This window comes from Harpia harpyja, chromosome 11, assembly GCF_026419915.1.
Source record: "Harpia harpyja isolate bHarHar1 chromosome 11, bHarHar1 primary haplotype, whole genome shotgun sequence".
Taxonomy (NCBI): Eukaryota; Metazoa; Chordata; class Aves; order Accipitriformes; family Accipitridae; genus Harpia; species Harpia harpyja.
The window spans coordinates 21,937,926-21,960,522 of record NC_068950.1 but is presented as its reverse complement, the minus strand read 5'-3'; the positions used below and the strand labels follow the sequence as shown (position 1 = coordinate 21,960,522).

The 22,597-nt window shown below is 38.4% G+C and overlaps 1 protein-coding gene across 7 annotated transcripts in view; it reads right to left on the bottom strand.

The window, feature by feature from the left end:
• The window catches only part of VAV3 (vav guanine nucleotide exchange factor 3), a 183,258-nt gene that overhangs the window by 13,638 nt on the left and 147,023 nt on the right, over window positions 1-22,597 (bottom strand). For all 7 annotated transcript variants that reach the window (XM_052800935.1, XM_052800929.1, XM_052800932.1 and 4 more), the window contains 5 exons: window positions 16,787-16,852; window positions 10,177-10,211; window positions 8,283-8,399; window positions 7,496-7,583; window positions 3,189-3,318 (listed from right to left, as the gene is read on the bottom strand). In XM_052800935.1, coding sequence (XP_052656895.1) covers window positions 3,189-3,318; window positions 7,496-7,583; window positions 8,283-8,399; window positions 10,177-10,211; window positions 16,787-16,852 — 436 coding nt within the window. The remainder of the gene's footprint in view (window positions 1-3,188; window positions 3,319-7,495; window positions 7,584-8,282; window positions 8,400-10,176; window positions 10,212-16,786; window positions 16,853-22,597) is intronic.

Here is a 22,597-nt window from a genome sequence, read left to right as displayed (position 1 = left end):
GAAAAAAAATGGGGAAAGTGGGAAGAGGTCAAAAAACCAGCTGTGTGGCTGTTCTCACTGAGGGCTATGAAGTCAACTCAATGTCCAACCACTGCCCCATGACTTATTTGCTTCCTCTACTAAGGAAAACAAAACTGCAGCCTAAAGTTAACCAACTTTTTTCCAAATTCAGCCCAGCAGGGTTTACACAGCCTAGATATATAGTTATTCTAACATTAACTTTGTAAAAACTAACAGGATAGCTATAAAACTGAGCAGCGTGACTCACAGATGGGCTGTTAATCATGGAAATGTTGCTTAAAAAAAAAAACAAATCAAACAAACAAAAAAACCCCCACACTCATGGGGACATGCTAACACTTTAAAAGAAAACTGCCAAATCCATTAAATGAAAGTGTCATCCAGAATCAATCTAGGTAGGTTAGCACAATTGTGGAAATCTATTAGATTTTATATGAAGAGTCTGAAAATTGAGAGGGATTTTTGATCAGTTTGGCCTAAGACAAAACCTGCCAGTTCCCACCAGCATAGTTTGTAACATTAAATGGCTGGTATTTACTGCAGCAGAGATGCACTTTCTCATCCCCTTGACTAAAATGAGAGCATCCCACACTCATTTCTCTTGCTCTTCCATATACTGCCTAAAAGATCTTGTTAAAGGAGATGGGTTTTTTGGCATGTGGACTGAAGGTAATGAGGATGTACTGTAAGTCTTGTATCCTGTTGTTAAGGGTTTGTGTGGTGCAGGGATTTTTTTGGTGGCCAGGGAGGGGCCGCAGGGGTGGCTCCTGTGAGAAGCTGCTGGAAGCTTCCCCGGCTCCAAGCCGGACCCGCCTCTGGCCCAGGCCGAGCCCGCCAGCGACGGCGGTAGCGCCTCTGGGAGAACAGATTTGAGAAGGGGAACGTGCAGTCAGCAGGGGGATTGGAATGTGAGAGGAACCCCTCTGCAGATCCCGAGGTCAGTGAGGAAGGAGGGGCGCCTGAGGAGGTGGATGCCCCCGCAGCCCGTGGTGAGACGGCAGGCTGTCCCCCCCCGGCCCACGGAGGGGAGCGGGGGAGCGGAGGCCCCCCAGGATGGCCGTGACTCCATGGGAAAGCCCGCGCTGGAGCAGCGTGTGACTGACGATCGGCCCGCGGAAAGGACCCACGCCAGGGAAGTTCGCGAAGAGCTGCGGCCCGCGGAAAGGACCCACGCCAGGGAAGTTTGTGAGGAACTGCGGCCCGCGGAAAGGACCCACGCTGGAGAAGTTCGTGGAGGACTGACTGTCTCCCGCGGGAGGGACCCCGCGGCGGAGCAGGGGCCGAGTGTGGAGTCCTCCTCCCCCTGAGGAGGAAGGAGCGGCAGAGACCAGGTGTGGCGAGCCGACCCCAACCCCCATCCCCTGTTCCCCTGCGCCGCCGGGGGGAGGAGGGAGAGAGAACCGGGAGTGGGGTTGAGGCGGGAAGGAGGGAGGGGTGGGGGGAAGGTGTTCTCAGGTTCGGTTTTGCTTCCTAATAGCCTTGGTTTGTTTTGACTCGTAGTAAATTAAATTGGTTTTGTTTCTTCCCCAAGTTGCGCCTGTCTTTTGCCCGCGACCCTAAGAGGTGAGTGATCCCTCCCAGTCCTTATCTCGACCCATGAGCCTGCCTTTCTATTTTCTCCTTGTCCCACCGTGGCCAGGGTGGGGGAGTGAGCAAGCAGCTGCGTGGTGCTTTGTTACCAGCTGGGCTTAAACCACAACACCTGTAAAGCATGAAACAATTGAGTTAATGCTCTTCCAGACTAATAAGTTGGTGGACACTATAGATACATTGTAACTGGCCTAAGAAACGAAAGAAAACAAATTGGTTCTGCTCACAGTCATTAATAACGAAAGCAAATGCAAAGTAAATTAAGCAGGGCATATCCTGTCAACAGTTCAAGCCTCAATGCTGCAAGGAGGCAAGGGATGAGGAAAGCATGAGAGATGACAAGAGGAAGAGAAAAGCAAAGGGAGATCACAAGCTAAAGGGAGAAGAAAGGACAGGACAGATAAATTCACCAAGAACAGAGGTGTACTGAGATACAGCACAGCAGGGAGACAATCGACTGAAATCCTGGGAAGCAGTCAAAGAAAACAGAAATGGAAGCAATAAAGAGGAACTGGGAGATAGAGACAGAGCAAACAAAATGCACAGACACACACATTGGTTTCTTACAATCATCTGTTCTAAATTATCTTCACTTTAATTAAGAGAGGAAGAAAGTCTCCAAAGTTATAAGAAATGTCATGGAACAGAGGCAAGCAAATAAACAAAAGCTCACAAACACAGCAAATGAAAGTAACACAGCCAGCTTTCATCATCACAAAGACTAGACCAGACTCTATGGTCTTTCACAGCAGTCTTCATATTGTTAAAATCCCCATTAATTTTTATTTTTGTCTTATTATCTGTTGCAGTACAAAGATACAGCCATTGTCTGCAGAACAGCAGATCTAATATTTGCTCTTTGACAGAAACATTACATACTTCCCAGAGGCCAGCCATGTGGTAGTTTTCATCATTAACATTGAACTTGTACGTGTCCTAAAAATCATGCTAACTTCCACTTAAGTTGTAATAGGTTAAATAAAGGATACCACATGCATTGTAAATCTTCTCAGTTTACTTCTAAACTTCAAAACTTAACTGCTATTTACACTCTACAGTAGTTCATTAACTTTCAGAAGCTTAGAGGCCTGTAATAAACATTTAAGGTTAAAAGGCAGGCATAAAAATAATTATGATACAGTAAATGTAATGGTTTTTTTGAGAAATTTATGTGGTATTACTGAGATGCTACTTCATAAGGCTACACTACGAGACTGATTTATTTAAATCCCTTTTTAAGGATCCGAAATTGTCACAGATATTATTAACACTTGTAGCTGCGTGTATGCAAATGTCTGAAAAAACTAGGCAGGATGCAGTTTAATCTCTCACCAGCATGCGTAATAGATTTTTGAATATCAGGGAGATTTTAAGTTTGGCAGCAAGACAAACTTGCTAGACATGTTTATAAACCTCCTGGCAGATCTCAATCTGCTTAGCTTCAAAAAATCCTAGCTAAAAGCATTACCATATTAATTAGCTATATGTCAAAAATGGAAAATTAAGATGTTCAAAGTACCTTGTCCTTTTAATATTTATAGGAGAGAAAATAATATACAAAAATCTATAATACTCACAGTTGCCACCTGTTCTGTTACTCCTTTGTCCCACTGAGTTTTCAGATTCTTTGTATGGAAATTCAAGAGTAGTATCCAAACTTCTAAAGCCTTCTTTGAGAGAGTGGTGCTTATAGTATTCTACTAGTTCCTTTCAGAAAGGAAAAATACTATGTCATTGGAAATTGAAATCACATCCTTTTCAACATTCTGGTGTACAGTCAATGACCGTTTTATCATACAAGTAACCTTATTTTATAATACAACATGTATTATAAACAGTACATGTTTATTTTTAAAAAATCAAGTATCCTAAATACTGACTGCTTTTACACTGCCACTTAACTGGATTTTCTTGGGGTTATTCTAAGTAAAACCTCATTGTCAGAGTCAACACTTAATGCTCCTTTGAGCCAGACTGAGCATGTATTTACTTTTCTGAAGTCAGGCAGAAGGCAAGGTCAGCTGCCTGTTAAGTATATAATGGTAACTTTCTTTGTTTTCTCAAATTTCTTTTGCAATGATAAGTGATGTTTATCCACAAATGCATTTGTAAGTACACAAATCCAAAATAAAGCATAAGGCTTGCATGTAAGCATATAAGTCAACAGCAACTTAATGAGCAGATACACAGACATTGTAAAACTTTCAAGGCTCTGCCATTAAAATAAGCTGGGGGGGTAGGGGTGGGGCTGTTGGTTGGAGGTTTTTTTCAGATAGCACACACTGGCTGAAAAATCCAGCATTTCACATTCTCCTTGGGCCCAATCCAAAAATTTGTCTCTGTGTGTGTATATGTGTGCATATATATACAAACATACATATGCACACACAGAGACACACAGAGACAAATTTTATATATATGCACAAATTTTATATATATGCGCATGCACACATATATATATGAAAATATAAAAAACTGGCTCAAATAGCTTATTCAAGGAGATAAGTTACTTTAGCTTCTATTCTAAAGAAGGCAACTCCCATCAAAGTACTAACAGCTCGTGTTATTCCTTCGCAATCTTCAACCCCTGCCATTGTCTCTTATATTTGAATTAGCCCTAATAATGTCAATATCACACAGTTTGTACACAGAGCCTAGAATAAGATTAAAAGTGACCAGACAATTCAAGGCAAACATATTTCATTTGATTAATGATACTTCAGCTGTGGGATTTCACTCTTCAGAAATGCAAGCACAAAGCAATGTATTTACTGTAAACCCTTCATTCCTACCAGTAACTCAGTCACTCCATTCTACTTACTTACATTCAGATTTCCAAAATCAAAGTTGACCAAGCCAAGCTTAGGTCAAAATAAGGAAATAGTACTGTGTTCAATCATTTCCTTCTAGTTTAAAAAAAAAAAAAAATTAACAAAATTACTAGCTTACAGCAGCCTACATCAGCCAAACAAAATGACTCTCGAATTGTTTAGTCCAAGATCTGGTGCATAAACCTTAAGTTCTTGACAACAGTCTGAAGATTATCTTCTGAACTCTGGAACACTTCGCTCCCCATGCTGCGAGCTGTTGCAAGTCTCTGAAACTGCTTCTAAGGCAGAGTCCAAAGCTAAGTAAAATCTACACCTGCTTTTAACAGTCCATAATCACAGATCTGCCAGGCACTCCAAGCAAGCATAAAGGCCCGGACACTAAGAACTGTTTGGGCTTTGTTGTCTGATATCAGCACAGCACGCAAGCTACAATGTCAGCAACCAAATTTTCTGTCACATATCATCACTGAGTACCCAGACATTCAAATTACCAAGGCAACAGAGAGGGTGATTTGTAAGTAAGCAGCATTCAAAGTAGGATATCTGGATAAATGGAAGAATAATTAGTATGAAACTTTTGTTAGCTTTTTGCACCACGTAAGTCTGTAAGAATTATGCTGTTTGGTAAAGATATTAAGAATTTCAACTGGACAGATTTTATCTGTTGGAAAAATGAGTAAAACAGTTCGAAACCGAGGAAAAATTTACTTTGGGTCACAAAAATTCAGTTGCTTTTAAAAGTTTAGTTTTTAATACCATTCTTCCATGAAAACAGTCAACAAACAACCAGCCTCTAAAACATTCATTGCAAAAATCACAGTAGCAAGCTTACAAACAGGTAAGGTAAGTAGCCCCTGCCAGTGTGGATGGGCCTCCCCAGGAGTCTGTCACATTACCATGATCCACATCAGCAGCAGAGCTGACCTTTCACTGCACCTTGGCCTGCTTTACACATTCAGCACATTTTAATTACTCTTATGAAAGTTTTTTCAAATGTACTGTGAGAACTATGTACGAGCTGTTCTACTTTTGTTACCTCCAAAGTAGCACAGAACACTGTGTCACTGCAGATCACTACTTTAGGTTTCCATGGCTGCTGGCTTTGTCTCTCTTCTGCTCCCAGTTCTACTCAGACTACTTTTGCTCCTCTTTTCTTCCAGACACTGTTACTTTTTCTCTTGGATCTACCCAGAACAAAGCAGTTGTTCCACAGCATATGCAAACAGTACTAACACTACTACCACTTGTCTATTTAACTCTCAAGGGCAGAATTCGTAATACCCTAAAACTGAGTTCTGAAATGACTTTTTCCTAATTGAATGTTAACAAGGCTAAATTGGTAGCAATGAGGCCTTTACACTAGAAATTTCTTTTGTCCTCTCAATTCTTTGACGCAATACATATTCTTTTTGTTTCCGTTTTATCGAAGTTTGTGTCCTGTACTATCTCTGATCATTCAACTGTATTTTAAAACCTGCATCAGTGCATTAAACTGCATCATTGTCATAAGAAGATATCTGGCAGCATGCGACTCCAGCTCAGATGCTTTGTCAAGATCCTGAGAGGGCTCATATGTTCTCATTAGTTTCTAGTGCATCATTTGTAGTGTTTGCAGACTAAGTAGCCATCTCCTTCATGCATTTGAGGAACGCCACAATTTCTGTTGCTACCAACGATAAGAACTCAGGGTTCCCAGCCCTGACACTAAACACTTCACTGGTTTTTAAGTGTCAAATGAAGACATTAGAGTGCGGAAACAGCTTGATGCATTCTTCATCAGGAAATTTATGTTCTTCCCATTCTAATGAGCACTTATTTCAAATAGGGTCAGGCAAAGCACAGATTTCTGCTTGATTTTTTACCACTTGTAGAATGCTCTTGCTTTACAGAGTATCAGTGGTTAGATTAAAATAATTTCTAAGGCTTCCTGGTTTTAAAGCTTCTCTCCCTACTCTTGTTTTGCATTGTCCTTCATTTTTATTTATCGTTTTAGAGTACTTGGACATGCATGCAGGAAGGCTGCAGCGTAAGTTTTAATCCAATCGATTGCACTAAACATATTGAATAAGCTTCCTTTAACAATGCATCAGAAAATGCTTAAGCAGTAAAATTTTACAAATGCATTAATGCAATTTATTCAGATACCTTGTATTTATGAGTCTTGCCTGAGCAAAATGAGCTAAGAAATTCTTTAAAATTGAAGTTCAAAAAAAGGAATTTCTTCCCTATACAAGATGACTCTGACATAACATTGAAAACTCACTGATCTGGGCAGTTATAACACCGAACTCTGTTTTCTGGGAATGAACTATGCCTATAGTTGAAGTGAAAGTCAGTGAGAGAGCCTATGTTTTGTGTCTTACTACTATAGTTTGCTAGTGAGTGGTTTGCTGCCACAGAGTGTAAGTTCAAAGTAGCCACACAGTTGCTTTAGTTTAGACTAGTCGATATTGACTGCAGATTACTATTATTCCAACAAGGATTTCTGAGCTATTAGCAGTTAGACAGCCCCATTCTCTAGCTGCACTTCTTTGCCTGGTGCACCAAGAGCAGGAAGACCAGCCTCTCCTGAGTTCTGGGCTCTCTGACACAGCTGCACCTTATATCCTTCTACCTCTGAACTTACACATCAATAGGTATCATTATGTTCAGCAATACACGTGTACATGTGCTGGGCTGGGAAGGAACCTTCACCTAGCTACTTTTAGCGATCATTACTATATAAAGATTTCCAAAGACATCAAATTGTCCTTTCAAGATTCAGCCTAACTGCATAGTGGGCTGATGCATGGGATTCAAATTCCTCCTTTCTTCCACATCACTGCAAGGGACACAGTCCAGTCCTAAATATAAATGTGTAGTTTTAAGCACATACTACCATCATTTAGAACATAAATCATAAATATAAAAAATTATCCTATTAGCAGGTATAGACACAATTCAAATCTCTCACTCTCACAGCCTTCTGTAACTTCACAAACTGAAGTAGCTCTCACTAACAGCAATAGCTACATAGAAAATTGTGCATTGTTAAAAACCTAATCAATGCTTACCATTAAATTTTTAAATTTTCTGTTTTCTGCAATGTGGAAAAAGCCATCTCTTGTTAAAATCTTGATGTGTTTCACTTCGTTATTGTACCTGTGGGCAATGAATAACTTATGAATATAAATGTGTTTTTAATCAGACACAATCAATAATTACCTGAGGGCATGCCCCAATAACACCACATGAATAAATTCTTAAGACAAAATGTATATCTGTGCCAAAAGAAGGTTGACATCTAATTAACCAAATATATTTATTAAAGTACAGCTGAAGAGGTAATCTGTATTCAGAAAAAAAGTCACAACTAACTGCTCATTCTAATTGGGAATTCCCATGTATTTCTTACTTTCATATTCATGTTGATGAACAACATGAAAGTAAACAAGACCCTCACAATAATTTGCATCCACAGAATTTATGAACATTTTACTGAAATGTCTGAGATGCAAAGGGCTTCAACAAGTTCTCACTGAAGTCAATGAAACACTCTTACTTCAGAGAAGCAGATCACATTACACTCCAAACACTTGCTTACTCTTACCCAATATACTAGACCATAATTTTTGTAGACCCATTTGCTACATCAGCATTATAAAACCATTGCTACTTTTGCACTATAAATCCTGGGTATTTTTGTCAGCAACTTCAGTTTTCCTATATCAACTCTCTTAAAGACTGCATATGATTATATAAATTGAAATAGGTGGGGTTTTTTTCCTTATTTATTTCAAATATTATCTAGACATAAATGTGAACAAGAAAACTTTCTGTAGGACATCTTACTACACTTACTTAATACTAATTGCATATTCTCCTGACTCTTTGGTCCTGTGCCGCACCAGGTAAGTGCTATTTACTCTGTTAATAAGTTCACTCTCTGCTTGCAATCTTTCCATTGCTCCTGCAAACCTGGAACAGAGAACAATAAAAATTGCCTATGATTTTTTTTCAAAACTCCAAAGAAAGGTCTATCAGATACGCAGTGCAGAGTCCCAATATTCTGCATATGATGGGGACCTAAAAATACATCAGTTGCAACTGAATGCCACTTCCAGATCTTTGAATGAAGAATAAAGCATGAAAAAATTCCGCACTGGGCCAGAAAGAATTCTTAATTAGAACAGTACTTGTGCACGTGTTGAACACAATGCCTGTTAAGGAAAGTACTCGAGCCTGAGCATTAGCTTAATGACTACTGGCTTGAACAGCTCATAAATCCAAATGTTTTTCTGAATGATGTGTTGCAAGTGAAACAATAAAACAGTGGTCCAGAACCTTTGAACCTTCCTGAGTTCTAGTGGGATTTATCTTAACAGAGTAGAGAATCAGCCAGTGGTAGTGTATTAGGTCAAAAAAAGACCTATACAGAAATTTGGTATTTCTACAAATGCACTATTTTATTTGTTTTCATAATTATTCATAACCTCTAAAGGCTAAAATGTAATGGGTAGACTAAACATCCACAACTAAAAAAGAAAAAATTTCAGCCTAATATGTCCAAATTTGAAAGAGCTGATGCTACGAGTTGAAAGCTAAGACAGATAAGTCACCAATTCTGCAGCCTGACTGCATAATCAGATTTGTGCCCTTGATCTGCCTTAGTGGTTTGGGTGGGACTTCATGAGAGACTGTCAGCAGACATTTATTTGCAAAACTAGAGGTTAAACTGTTAATTGAGGAAAGTGACCTAGCTTACAGGGAAATTATGCTTATTTTACAAAGTAGTCTAAAGGCAGTCAATATCACAGAACACTACTATGTAAAATTTCATACTAATACATCACTACCAATTAGAAGGGAGCTGTAAATAAAAAATAGTTATTTTATGAAACACACCAGGGAACAAGCATTTTGAAGTTTATCACAAAATACATGACTTTTTACAGCAAGTTTCAGCCTTAAGTAATTTTTCAGTTAAGTATTACAAATCCTAGAAGACAACCTGATCCCAATGATATGCTTTCTTCTAACAAATCATAAATAGAGCAAATGCTAGAATTTAATTTAAAATACCAATTTTAAATATTAAACATTCTATTTGGCTTGTTATGAAAAATCAATATTTGTTTCAATCTGATTCTGATTTCACTTTTGGCAAACTAGAGGAAATCAAAACTTGCATATAAATGACAAAGCATAAAACCAGTGAAAGAACACAAGTGACACTCATTCTGTTCTCTCAAAATCACTATGACTTTTTGAGAAGTGAGGTAAATTCCGATAAAGAGTTCACACACTACATAAGGCCCAGACCAGCAGTGGTTGTAGTTTCGATCCACTGTCCTTTTATATCTCTACAGTCTTCTCTTCTTTTTTAAAGGAAATGCAGAATTATTCATGAGACAAGATGTACTTAACATTATTCCCCCTCTTTATTCACTTAACATGTAAGATCTACTTACATGTTTCATATTATGTTCATCTCTTACTATTCTATTTCAGACCTCTGGGACTAAGCCTGCACAGCTACAGACTTGTAAACAAAATGTCAAAATCATTAAGCACTTTATTACATCAGAAATACTTTTAGGCAATGCATGGTGTTGCTTTCCCAAACCATTACACAATGCCTTCTTCAGAAGCCTAGGAAGGTTAAACCAATATAAATTAAATTGTAATAAACACAGTTCTCTTTCTATGACTGCTTCTTTCAGAGAGATTCTTGTAAGACTAGACAGAGACTCACCACAGTTGTGAAGAGTAGTCTACTGGTTTAGGAACCTAGGACATGAAAAGATACAAGAGAATAAGGATCAAGACTTTTTTCTAATCAACACAAATCAGACAGCATTGACCTAATTGTCAATATCCAGATGAAACAAGTTAAAAGAAACAGATGATCTAATTAGTCTGCAAGTAGTATTTTCTTTTGAAGAAAGTTATAATAAAGGACAAATATTCCATACCATTCTGAAAGTAGTACAGAATATTTTAACTCTTTGCTGCTGTGACAAATATTTTTTTACTTAATAGAACTGTTAGAAGTTTTTCTGACAGTGCCTACATTCAAACTTCATACATAAAATAGCCCAGTGCTACATATTGTTGAAAAGTATCATTAAAATATGCAAAAAATTTAAAGTAACATGTACAAAATTCACTTCATGTTTTCAGGATTGTATGGCCTTAAAAATACTGTCTACTAGGAAATATAGTATATAACCTTCAGAGATGGATCCATAAATTGTATTGTATGACATCATTCATACCTTTCTATTTGACTTGGTTAACTCTTGTACTGGATTTTAATAAGCATGGAATTTGTTTCTCAAATTCAATTTAAAAATTAAGCAAACTACAAACAGTTTGCAAAATTGATGTTATATGTATACATAAACATATGCATAGATAATGTTTATACATGCACAAGATGCACAGTATAGCAATTCCCATGAAAATCAGCATTTCATCTTTACCATCTCCCACTGGTGTATGATATTTTGGTATTATCCCACTCTTCTAAAACAATGCGTGAAACTTGCAAAGGAAGTATTGAAAAATTGATTTTGATGGAAGCTTAGCATACATCTTGCAGACTTATAACCTAATGTCATATATTCTTAGATAAGCAAATTATTTCTTTTTTTTCTTCCAGTAAAACCAAAGAATGTTTTATTATTTTCTAGAATCTAATAGGGGAAAAAAATTACAGTAACATTCTTCTCACATTTTTTTATTTACGATATATGGAATGTCTTCAACAGAGACTTCCAAACACAGATCAACTCAGGAAGATATTATTATACAAGCTTACAAACTTAAATTAATTGAAATGAATTACAACTCCCACTAACTTGACCTCAGGTATCAACAAAGATCTCTATCAAGTATCTAGACCTGACCTTGAAATAAGCTTCAGTGATGGGACAAAGCCCACCCCACCGCCCAAAAAAAACCCCAGAAACAAAACCCAAAACCAAACCAAACCAAACAAACAAACAATTAAAAATAAAAAAAAACACAAAACAAACAAACAAACACACACCACCTCCCTGCATATTTAATCACAGTATTCTGCAGTTAAAGTTGCAAGAGTCAAGAAATGCAAAATTTTTGTGTTAACCTGTCCAAAATGCTATGGTATATTCTAGCAGTATTGCTGAGGTAGTAACAGGCAGCTTTTGAATGGGAAAAAAGCAGAATAGGAAGCTATGAAGCAATTATTGAACCAGGATATTGTAAACTAGATGACAGCAGATGGTCCAAATTGAGGGAATGTACAGAGGAATATGATATTTACAACCCCTTGTGTTGGTAACATATTATCTTACAACCTCCTCAAAAAAAGCTCAGTTACTGGAATGCAAGATTAGTAAATTATTGAAACAAGTAAGAATTATTACAATTTCACCATTTTAAGGCTCTCATCTTCATGCTAAGAAGCATCAACACTAGTTATATAATGCGCTTACTCCAAATGCTTCACTTAAAACACTGGCTAAGTATATTCTTAGTTAACTTCAGAACATTTTTTTATTGAGAAATTTTAAAAAAAAACTTAGATTAGGAATTAGATTGGTATCTCTCCTAACTTCTCTTCCTCCACAGAAGTAAACAAAACTGCTCAGGTTTTTGTGATAGGATAGGGTTTTGGCTAACTTCAGATTTACTTAAGATGTAACTTCCATCCCTGCACTGTTAAGATTCATTTCCATGAACCGAAATTTGCAGAGTTCACAAAGCTCTGCTTACTGCCTTTGACATAATGGTCACTCATACTAAATGCATGACCACTTAACTCAAATGCTTCTCAACCCAAGATTTTTTATGATAAAATTCTGAATTTTACAGGACAGCCCAAAACTCACATTTTTTCTAAACAACAAAGCAGACACTAGCGTGAAACACATTAAAGTTCTCTGTGATAAAACCAGGGTCACATCTTCAGCTTGCACAACAGTAAATCTATCCAGGTGTTAAAACAGTCATTAAGTTAGTCTAGTTCGAGACAGAAAAAGGAAACGTGCATTATTCCCGAATAGTGTAGACAAAGGGCTCTCAAACAGTAGCATTTGTAGTGCTGGTGGTATACAAACCCCTTTGAAGTTTAAGGGTCCTAACACAGCCAGGTACTACCACTGGCAGCAGCAGTGGCTCTTCATATCCCTACAACTACTGATGGTGTTACTCGGGCACCTCTGCTTCCAATGGTGAGACTTGGAAAAAAGTTAACAGATTATGAAAATGCTGACAAAGAATTCCTATGAGAAATGTTTTAGCAAAGCAACCAAATGAGACATTTCAAGGCCAACTAGGCACTTACATAGTCTTCACATGCTGTGAGATATTTCAACAATAAATTTTATCTACAGAAGAATTGCACATTTAATGATTTGTACTACCCCCATAGGGCTAATTAAATAACATGCATTCTATCAGCAGCAGGAGAAGAAAGAACAGTTTAAAAAAAAAAAAATCTGTAATTTGTCAAGTAGTCCTACAATGTTGGAAAGGATATAAAAATTCAAAGATGGTTTAAGTCCATCCTCCAGAGAAGTTAAACAATAGATGAGTAATCCTTTTCATTAATTTTGAATGCACAGGTATATAGAACAAGTGTTGTTCATTGTCATGAAACAGAGTAAAATAAAATGTTATTCCAGTAGCTCTTGGCTCATACTGTGGTATGTATCCAGTGCCTCTATAGGAATGAGAAAACTGGAGGAAAGCTAAGAAGAACCAGATATTACTCATATGGTGCAGAAAATGTCTGCTGACATACACTACTTATTGCAAAGAGGGAAAAATTGTTTATAGGTACATCTGTGAAAAGTCTGGAATATAGGTATTCTGGAGCTCAGCAGTTTTTCATTCAATATTCATTCCTAAAGTCTTTTGATATATGTATTTTATGCTGTTTCTGGGCATTTTTATATCAGCTGGCTGTAAAGACTGTTAGACTTAATAATAACACTAAAAGTTACAGCATGTTTAAAACATGACTGATGTTTCAGTATCTTTAACTGCATCACTTATCATAATAAGATGTTTATATTTCATCCTTCCAAGTTAACAGTGGTGAAGCATCAATTTATCTTTTTGTTCTGATCATGACACCAGTTGGTGACATTTCATGAATAATATTTATTCATTCTGTAAAACTGTATTATTTTCAATACTCCTCTAAATAGTATATTTTAAATTTAGCAGAAACCTTTATCACTAGAAAGCAATCTTCACAACACCCGAGTAGCATTTTTCCTAACTTTGGATATCCCACTTCCTCTGCTTTAAAGTATAGTGGTGGGTCCTAAAATATTGCTACAGTTGCTGTCAAAGATACTATACGATGACTGACTAGGTGGCTCCAACCAAGAACCTAATGCCAATACACAGCAGGTACTGCCTGCGTTCAGGACAGTGACACCACGGCACAGGAAATCCACAACTTTTACAATAACCAAGGGGTCGAGGGAATCACAGAATCATAGAATCATTTAGGTTGGAAAAGACCTTCAAGATCATCAAGTCCAACCATCATCCATGCCCACCAAACCATGTCCTGGTGTACCTTGTCTACGCACTTTTTGAATACCTCCAGGGATGGTGACTCAACCACCTCCCTGGGCAGCCTATTCCAATGTCTGACAAGCCTCTCAGTAAAGAAATTTTTCCTAATATCCAACCTAAACCTCCCCTGCTGCAACTTGAGGCCATTTCCTCTCGTCCTATCTCCAGCCACCTGACAGAAGAGACCAACACCCACCTCACTACAACCCCCCTTCAGGTAGTCGTAGAGAGCCACAAGGTCTCCCCTCAGCCTCCTCTTCTCCAGACTAAACAGCCCCAGCTCCCTCAGCCGCTCCTCATAAGACTTGTGCTCCAGGCCCCTCACCAACTTGGTTGCCCTTCTCTGGACACGCTCCACCAACTCAATGTCTTTCCTGTAGTGAGGGGCCCAAAACTGAACACAGTACTGGAGGTGCCGAGTACAGGGGAACAATCACCTCCCTGCTCCTGCTGGCCACACTATTTCTGATACAGGCCAGGATGCCGATGGCCTTCTTGGCCACCTGGGCACACTGCTGGCTCATATTCAGCCGGCTGTCAACCAGCACCCCCAGGTCTTTCTCTGCCAGGCAGCTTTCCAGCCACTCTTCCCCAAGCCTGTAGCGCTGCATGGCGTTGCTGTGACCCAAGTGCAGGACCCGGCACTTGGCCTTGTTGAACTTCATACGATTGGCCTCAGCCCATCGATCCAGCCCGTCCAGATCTCTTTGTAGAGCTTCCCTACCCTCAAGCAGATCGACCCTGCCTCCCAACTTGGTGTCGTCTGCAAACTTGCTGAGGGTGCACTCAATCCCCTCATCCAAATCATTGATAAAGATATTAAACAGAACAGGGCCCAATACTGAGCCCTGAAGAACGCCACTTGTGACCCGCCGCCAACTGGATTTCACCCCATTCACCACAACCCTCTGGGCTCGGCCATCCAGCCAGTTTTCCACCCAGTGAAGAGTACACTTATTCAAGCCATGAGATGCCAGCTTCTCAAGGAGTATGCCATGAGAGACAGTGTCAAAGGCCTTGCTGAAGTCCAGGTAGACAACATCGACAGCCTTTCCCTCATCCACTAGGCAGGTCACCTGGTCATAGAAGGAGATCAGGTTGGTCAAGCAGGACCTGCCTTTCGTAAACCCATGCTGACTGGGCCTGATCCCCTGCTTGTCCTGGACTTGCCACGTGAGTGCTCTCAAGACAAACTGTTCCATAATCTTCCCCGGTACCGAGGTCAGGCTGACAGGCCTGTAGTTCCCCGGATCCTCCCTCCAACCCTTCTTATAAATGGGAGTCACACTGGCAAGCCTCCAGTCCTCTGGGACCTCCCCTGTTGACCAGGATCGCTGATAGATGATGGAGAGTGGCTTGGCAAGGACCTCCGCCAGTTCCCTCAGTACTCTTGGATGGATCCCATCTGGTCCCATAGATTTGTGAGTGTCCAGATGGCATAGGAGGTCACTAACTATTTCCTCCTGGATTAAGGGGGGTATATTCTGCTCTTCATCCCTGCCTTCCAGCTCAGGGGGCAGAGTACCCTGAGGATAACTGGTCTCCCTATTAAAGACTGAGGCAAAGAAGGCATTAAGTACCTCAGCCTTTTCCTCATCTCTGGTTGCTACGTTCCCTTCTGTATCCATTAAGGGATAGATATTCTCCTTGGGATTCTTTCTACTGTTAACATATTTGTAAAAACATTTTTTGTTGTCCCTTACAATAGTGGAAGAAAGCTAAGTTCACATAACGTTTTCGTCTTGATGCCAGATCTGTTCTCTCACCCAATCTAACATACCTTGTACCTACAAATACTCTGTACATCCCTCTTCAAACAAAATTCTGAAAATACAGGGTACTAGAGATGTCTCAAGGTATACGAATGTATTTATACACTTTAGAATCACATGTGTATTTGTTTTAGAAACTAGGCACAATATAAGCCTTAAAAGCATATCAAAATGCAGCCACTAACATCTGATTCCACCTACTTACAAACCATTTAAGTGGCATATCTTGATTGCTGTAATGAAAGCAATTCTATTAATAAGTCAAACTGTCGTGAATCCAGTTAAAAGAAGTTAAAGCTGTCTTAAAGCTTTGATACGATTCGTCACTGGTTTTATGGGTTTATATCAATTAATCTCAAAGGGACATATAGTAATCTGATGCACAATGTTACAGAGGGCAGAGAATGAAGGAGCAAGCGTACAGTATATTAATGCATCATCACATCTGTATACAAAACTCTTGAGTGCATATTATAAAATAATTTTTCTTATTGCTATCCTGAACTTTTCTAAATTGAGAACATCCTTGTGTGAAATAAAGGCAGGTAAGAACCTACAGAGAGGAGAAAATTTATTGAGCAGTCTGAATTTGAAATTTTATATTAGTTTTACGCATTTTTAAATTCACTACTTATGGTGTAATCCCTCTTTCTAACCCAAAGTGACTGGGGAATAGATTAGAACCACAGCATTCTCACCTTAATGCTGGGGAAGGAAGTGCACTTTCACATAAAACATGTTTGTTCTATACTGTGGAAACTCTTTAGACAGTTCAATTTATTAATATTCCCAAAAGTTAAATCTGCTTCTCAAACATTTTTCTTGAGATGTCCTATCTACATCTGATAACTGAGAGCATTATAATGCTATATTTTATGCAATACTGAACATACCACAAAACCACAAAGGAACTAGAAACAATATGATTTTCGAAAGGTAAGATTAATAAAGCAGTGGTATGAACTAGGCAGTTTTTCTGCAAGATGACAAACAGAATTAAACAATTGTACTTACACATGGGCTGGGCTTTACTGCATCACTTGGGAAGAATCCAAGCTCTCCTGTTGTTAGATTTCTGCCCTAGAAAAAAACCCAATATTTTCCATTTTTGAGACATAATGGGGATTAATAGTAAATAATAATACATGCATAGGGATTTAGGACAATGAGAGTATATCAAAGAGTCTTTAAAATAAAATGCTGTTGTAATAAATTGTGTTACTCAACAGTTGTGTGGGTTTTGTTGTTTTGGTTTGGTTTTTAATTTATATAAGCAATAATTACAGCTGATACACCTGAGAGCTCTGAGAGATGAGATGCAAGAAGGGGGCCCAGAGCCTGGGTTGTGATTCCCAATTCTGTCAATGTCTGCCAGTGTCTTGTATCTTCATTACGTTAATTATCTCCTTTCAAGTTACTTCCTCCTCATTTGGCATCACTCTAGCAAGAGCTGCCACACCACAACATTACAGATCCCCAAAATGACTACACCACCATGCAGCGGAAGTTGCAGCACCTGAGAAATCACGCTGGGAACTTAAAGCTAATGGGAACTTACAGCTAATAATCCATCAGTCAATTCAGACACAAAGTTCTATAGTTAAAGGCTTCCATAAGTGATTCAAATCATTGGAAATTGGGTGGGCATGAGAGTACTAACAGAATTAAAGATTAACCCTCTGTCTGTGATACATTCACATGTTGTAGATGCGCCCACACAACTGGGAGACCAGCTGCAGAAATGCATCCAGCATGGCCTAAACTGAGCCTTTTAAGCAACAGAACTGCTGCCCCAAGTTGCAGGACCACCAATTTACTCTGGGCTTCTAAGGGCCAACAGTGACCTGATCATCACAGAGCCATGCCTCAGCAGCTCACAATTCATCATCAAGCTCTCCTGAAGAACGCCTCCCCAGCAAGACAACAGCAAAATAAAAACACCTTTCTAGTCCTAGTAAACATTCAGCTGTGACCATGCTGACCACATTTTTCAGAGCAGAACAGAGCACATAGCTAAAATTTCTAAACAGAGATACATAAAATGAAGGCATCAAAATGTGTATTTTGGCAAACAAATATTTTCATTTAGCAGATTTTTAAAAGTACATAAATGCCTAACCTCCATTAAATTTAATATACTGACTGTAAACATAATACACTATCAGCATTTGGCAATGAGAGTAAGAATGAGTACTTTACAAGCACTATAATCTTGAAAATTACATTTATTTTTTATTTTTGATGGCATACCTGCAACATAAAAAATCAGAAGGAGAAAAAATGCTTCAGACAAAATTTCTTTGGGGTTTTAGTTCATTTTGTTTCTCTAACACTAAATGTGTAATTGTACCCTAATACCACCACACAAAACAGAATTCAGCAATTTCAAACAGGGTGGAGCTGAATGTAAAAGCAAAAATTAACAAGGTTTTATGAAAAAATGAAAACATTCTTTGATTGTGATACCCTAAGCACAATAAAAGAGTACATCATTTCCCTAGGGAGATCATTATTCAATTTATCACACACAGATAGTAACCCCAGTAACTACCATCTTTACCAAATATACAGAGAAGTGCAGAGGAGGCAGAGAAGAGAGAAAAGCAGTCAAGCAGTATTTAAGCTATAATATACTGAAGAGCAATCATATTAAAAAAAGAATTATGTGTAAACAAGTGACAATCTTATAGAACTGAACCTGTGTTCAGCAAAGCTTCCTTGCCCTCTTTGCCACTATCTGCCTGAATACAGGTTACCCTTTGCATCCGTATGTTCTGTTTACTCCCGAAACTTGAATCCCTCTGAAGTAGACTTAACTTACAAGCAGAGTTCTGACACAGTCTCCCATCTAAGGGATACTTATTTACAATACTAGTCTTATCTGAAGAGCAAGTGATATCACAGTCAACACGACCAGCCACTGAATAAAAAATATTAACGAGAAAAAGCATTTGAAGGAGCGCAACTGAACATTAGTTTTGTATGTGCCCACACACCGTTGCTATTCATGAGAAACATTTATATAAAGTGAAAGAAGCTGAACAAGATGACACATCATGCAACATATGTCCACAACAACTAGAAAGCAGCCAAGGATCAAAATTTGATGAGCTGAGGGACAGACCCCATGTTACCTTCTGAAAGTGCAAAAAGGGACATAATTTCAAATGTTCAACAGCATTTCATAATGTTTATAGCACTCCTCCTGCAAGTCAGAAATACAGTCTGGATACTTATAGCATACTCACTGTTTTTCCAGAAATGTGTTTGCATACCCTGAAATCTAGAACAAAAGCTAGCTTTGATTTGCAGACATTTAAATGCTTCAATCTGCACTGAATTATACCAAACTGAGCTGTTCTTTGACCTCAAGTAAAAGTAAAAAAAAACCCAAAACACCACCAACAACAAAAAAGCCACATTACAGCCACTGAAGAAACTGTAGGATGTACAGAAAGACCAGACCATGGGACAATATGATGTAGAGCCAGCATTACATTACCTAGCTTAGATACTGCTAGCAGTAAGTACACAGTCATACGAATCGCAGCTTAAAAACTCAGCAGAGCAGCAAGGATTGGTGGAGATTAGCGGTGGTCCTTACTAGTTAAATCATTATCACAATGCAGATATTATAAGGTATACACATTCAGAATAAGGAAACTGAACTGCAATCCATAGGCTGTACTGCAACACATATGTGCATTTTCGCTTTAAGTATTCTGTAGGTAACAAGTCAATGGAACTTGCAGCAAAAAACTAATCATCTGGAGGACACTGAACATTCATTGAAATGGTGAGAAACTACATCATCAGTAGACAGACTTATATGATAGGTACAGCATTAAGAAATACTCTCTGCCCAAGCAACAACTTCCTTAGATGTCACCACTTGTTGGAAGATGCTGTTCTGTGCAGCTGTGGGACACAGATGTGTCACTTCACTGGGCTAGGGGAGGCTACAAGTGAAGCATGCATTCTATGGACAGTACATCAAGACCAAAGCAAAAGCAGCAGTAGAGAAGTCACATGGACAGACTCTCTCATCACACAAAATATCCCCAAGTACTGTGACCAGTACAACACTTTGCTTTTGCATTTTGAGCAATACCATGAATGTAACAAGCACTGAGACAACCCAAGAAAGGCTTTGTTTTCTGAAGACAAGCTTCACATGAGATAACTGCAGATGACTTTGTTAGTTAAATAAATGCAAATCCTTAAACAGAACAGGGTTTGATTTATTACACATTGCTGAAGGACACAGCTCACTTTAAAATGCTCTGTCAATAATGAGCTTGTACAAATAATTTGATAATGTCCTTACGAGACTAGGTTACTTTGTTTAGTTTAGAAATCCTAGCTAAATTCATCAAGCCTTGGTGTCATTCATACACAAAACCAAGACCTGTTGTCAGATTATTTCAAAATTTAACATCTATCCATAAACTCATTAACAGCAGCAAAATTATTACGCCACCATACTTCACTTCTACTCATCATTTCTTTCTACTTTATGTTTCCTGCTTGCTAATTGCTTATTGTTTGATGAGTAAGCATTTCCCTTGAACACTGCCCTATAATGGCTTATGGTCATTATAAAAGCAGAAGCAAAGGACTGGACAGAACTAGTTTTAAAATGTGTATTATGTATATACTATTACATTGTATTTCTAAATTACTATATTATATATTAAAATATATATTATATGTATGTGTGTGTGTATGTGCATACACATATTCATCTATATAAGGGCCAATGAAGCCCTTCAGTCCATTTCTTTCAATGACAGTCTCAGCAAGACTAGAGGCTGATTCACGACTCCTGTACCTGTTTTAATGAGGGAGACTTTCTGAAGCCATCTGACACATGTGCTCTAAATTTCCAGACTGCTGCCTGCTACTTAGCTATGCGATGCCCATTAACTTCATTGGACATGCACAGAACTAGAACTCCAGTATAGCTAAAATTCATAAATTATTATGTCCTTCACCCATTTTCGTTTTGTTTACTGCAAAGTGTGGTGAAGAGAGGAATGAGACAGATGAAAAATTACAAACCAAATTACAAACCAAAAAAAAAAAGGCACTTTTACAGTGCTGCCTTACCAATGTTTCAATTTTATATCACAAGTATATTTATAATATACTTAATGCCTTTAGGCTGTTTACAGTAGGACCACTAACTCCTGAAGCTTTAGAAAGTACATCTGTAATAGCTATTACTTGAGATGGGTTTAATATGCATCAAAGAAAAGCTGATTTTCAAATAGGAAAGAATCAATCCAGGAAATACCTGTATTCTTTCGACATACCTGAGAAACATGATTGCCTGAGGATGACAGGTAATTGCAATACAAAACTGTGAAACTAGAATTACGTTGTATCTTATGGTAGGCATTGCGGCACCCCTGAAAGCCTACTCTCAGGTTTAGCAGGTACCAATTTACTCAAACCAAACTCAGGAGAGAAATATTCACATCTATAATAAAAATCTGACTACTTCAAAGCTGCACTACTACAGCTGAAACAACTATTAGTGCTCTGGTTAAGGGGTCTGACATTTCCATTTAGAAAACCAAGTTTTCTCCTCTCTCTCCTCCCCAGCCCCTCTTCCTTTTCTTATTTTGTTCTGCAAGTGATGTTAGCCAAGCACCAGCTAGGCACGCAGCATGGGTCTTTTAGTCTTATTGCACCTTGACTGAGCAAAGAAAAGTAGTCATGCACAAGGGGATGCATGAGCATCAGCGTAAGACCACCCTTCTCTTTTTATGCAGCCAGGTGTTTACTGAGGAGAGTAAAATAACTTGTGACAGTATCAACCCCTTCTAATATTACACATTCTCTTTGAAGAAGGCTTAGGTTTTTGGATGATAACTGAAGAGGCAGAAAGCAAATTCATGGAATTCAGAAATGGTCACCTCGGCCATCTTATTGTCTCTGTGATTCCTCAGTTTGCTTCTCAGACAAGTATTTGGTGTTTCATAAAGAAAAAAAACCATACTTCTCCTGTTTTCCAGACTGCGTAACAGGTAGATTCATATGTGTATATGGTCTTGAATTACCACAGAACTTACCACAACAATTGCTATACGATCATTCAAACATTAACTTAGAAAAATTTTAACATCTACCAAAACACATTTGATCACACTTAAGCTATAGTTTAAGCATTGCTTAGTAACTTGTGGTGTTTATTCGATGTACCGTAAAGAATGAAAAGGTTATACTTAAACCACACATATTTACCCATTACACTTGAATTTCTAAACTGAGCAACGGTCAACTTAAAAATCCATTCTAATATTAGTCTTGCAGGTCAGCTGTAAATTACTCTAACACACCTCTTGAATAAAACTTACAGATTTTAATACAAATTGCACTTTGCAGGGTTTCTTTCTTAATATACATTTTAAAATGTAGATGTCATTACAAGACTTATGAAAATCTGTACTAAGCAGTCTGTGACAAAACAGCTTGTGAGGAAAAAAAATTTCCTGAATGATGCTAATGGAGATGACAATTTCCATTAAAATTCAAATCTATTACTAAGGCTTCTGGGGAAAAAGCCTCACACACTTTCCGGTTTCTGCTAGTTAAACACAGTGAGATTCTAGCTAAATTCTTTAGCATGACAGGTACAAATAACATCTAAGACAAATGTGTACGAACGTGGCAATACAATCAGTCCCACAAGGTGCCAGTAATTCTGGCCTGTACTAATTGTGTTAGTCAGATAATTACCCTTCTAGCCAGTCCCAAATCAAGAGCATGCTTAAAGGCTTCTCTGGATCAGAACTCAAGACCTTGCAGAACCAAGCCCTA